General features: G+C 38.1%; 1 protein-coding gene across 1 annotated transcript; it reads left to right on the top strand.

The window, feature by feature from the left end:
• The first annotated feature begins 74 nt into the window (after positions 1-74).
• Positions 75-455, top strand: LOC114752287 (uncharacterized mitochondrial protein AtMg00310-like). Its single transcript, XM_028941021.1, has one exon. It carries the CDS (start codon positions 75-77, stop codon positions 453-455), a length of 381 nt encoding a protein of 126 aa, XP_028796854.1.
• Positions 456-1,322: the final 867 nt, after the last annotated feature.

Below are 1,322 nucleotides of genomic sequence, written 5' to 3'. Positions count from 1 at the left end.
TCATAAGTGCAGTCCCTCTGTATCCAATGTATTGTTTCAAATTCCCTAAGAAAATCTGTAAGGAATTAGATAGTATGGTGGCAAAATTTTGGTGGAATGGAGGAGAGGAGGGTAGGAAGATTCATTGGAAAGCTTGGGGTAAGTTGATTGATGCTAAGAAGGAAGGTGGGATGGGATTCAGGGAGTTTGAAGCAACTAATGAGGCCTTATTAGCCAAAAACTGCATGGAGGATCTTAAAACTGTCCAAATGAGTTATGGGTTAAAGTACCCAATGGTGTTTATTTCCCTAACTCTAGCTTCCTTGAGGCAAAAAAAAGGTGGTAGGGCTTTATGGTTATGGACTAGTATTTTGGATGGAAGAAATATGCTTATGGATGATTTGTATTGGAAAATTGGGAATGGATATGATGTGAGGCAGGAAAGACAAGTGGATAAAGATTTTGAAGTAGCTTAGATCAGATTGTTGAAATTCCTGATGATAAAAAGAATTGGAATGTTGCTGAGTTGATTCAAATGGTAGATGGGCTGTAGAGAAGTTGGAGGGCAATAGTACCAGAAGTTGTTAGGAAGATAGAGCTAATGACTCTCTGTAATTTTGGAAGATCTACTGCAGTGGTGAGGTTAGGTGCAAGGGAGGGGAATTATGCAGTTAAGAAGGGTTACCACTATCTAAGAGAGAAAAGAAAAAAGAAGAGGAAGTCTACAGCAAGTTCTTCCTGCTCAATTCCCAAAGAGGTCTGGAGCAGATTATGGAAGATCAAAGCTTTACCAAAAATTGTTCATTTCCTTTGGAGATGTCTTGTTCAGGCTGTTCTAGTGAGGGAAAGACTTTTCAAAAGAAAATGTGGAGCTTTAGATCTGTGTCCTGTATGCAAGACTGAAATCGAAACTTTACAACATGCTTTGTTTGTGTCCTTGGGCAAAATGTGTATGGTTTGGAAGTAGTTTGACTTTAAGAGTAGATGATTTAGATTTGAATAGATATGATAATTGGTGGGTTAATATGTTAGTTGAAAAGAAATGTTTAGATGATTACCATTTAGCTTATTTCGCTTGGTTAGTTGTTTACTTTGGAAAGAAAGAAAAATAGGATGGTGTTTGATCATATTCAACGTGATCCAAGTAAAGTAATTGACTATGTAGGAAAGGCTATCAATGAGTATTGGAAGACAAAAGGCCGGCAAGCGTCAGATGAGAAGGAAAACAAGAAGAGATACTGTGTTGGGTGGAAATTACCTGAAGAAGGGGTGGTTAAAATAAATTGTGATGGCTCTTTTTGTTCTGGGGAGGCTGCAATTGGTTTAGTTTGTAGGGATGCCTC

The sequence above is a fragment of the Neltuma alba genome, unplaced genomic scaffold, assembly GCF_004799145.2.
Source record: "Neltuma alba isolate B1F8T4 unplaced genomic scaffold, ASM479914v2 tig00007318_pilon, whole genome shotgun sequence".
Taxonomy (NCBI): Eukaryota; Viridiplantae; Streptophyta; class Magnoliopsida; order Fabales; family Fabaceae; genus Neltuma; species Neltuma alba.
The sequence above is the reverse complement of the archived record's forward strand: the minus strand, read 5'-3'. Positions and strand labels throughout refer to the sequence as shown.

What these genes read in the sequence shown, in the direction of transcription:
- LOC114752287 (XM_028941021.1), top strand. Translation starts at nt 75, where the DNA reads ATGGTGGCAAAATTTTGGTGGAATGGAGGAGAGGAGGGTAGGAAGATT.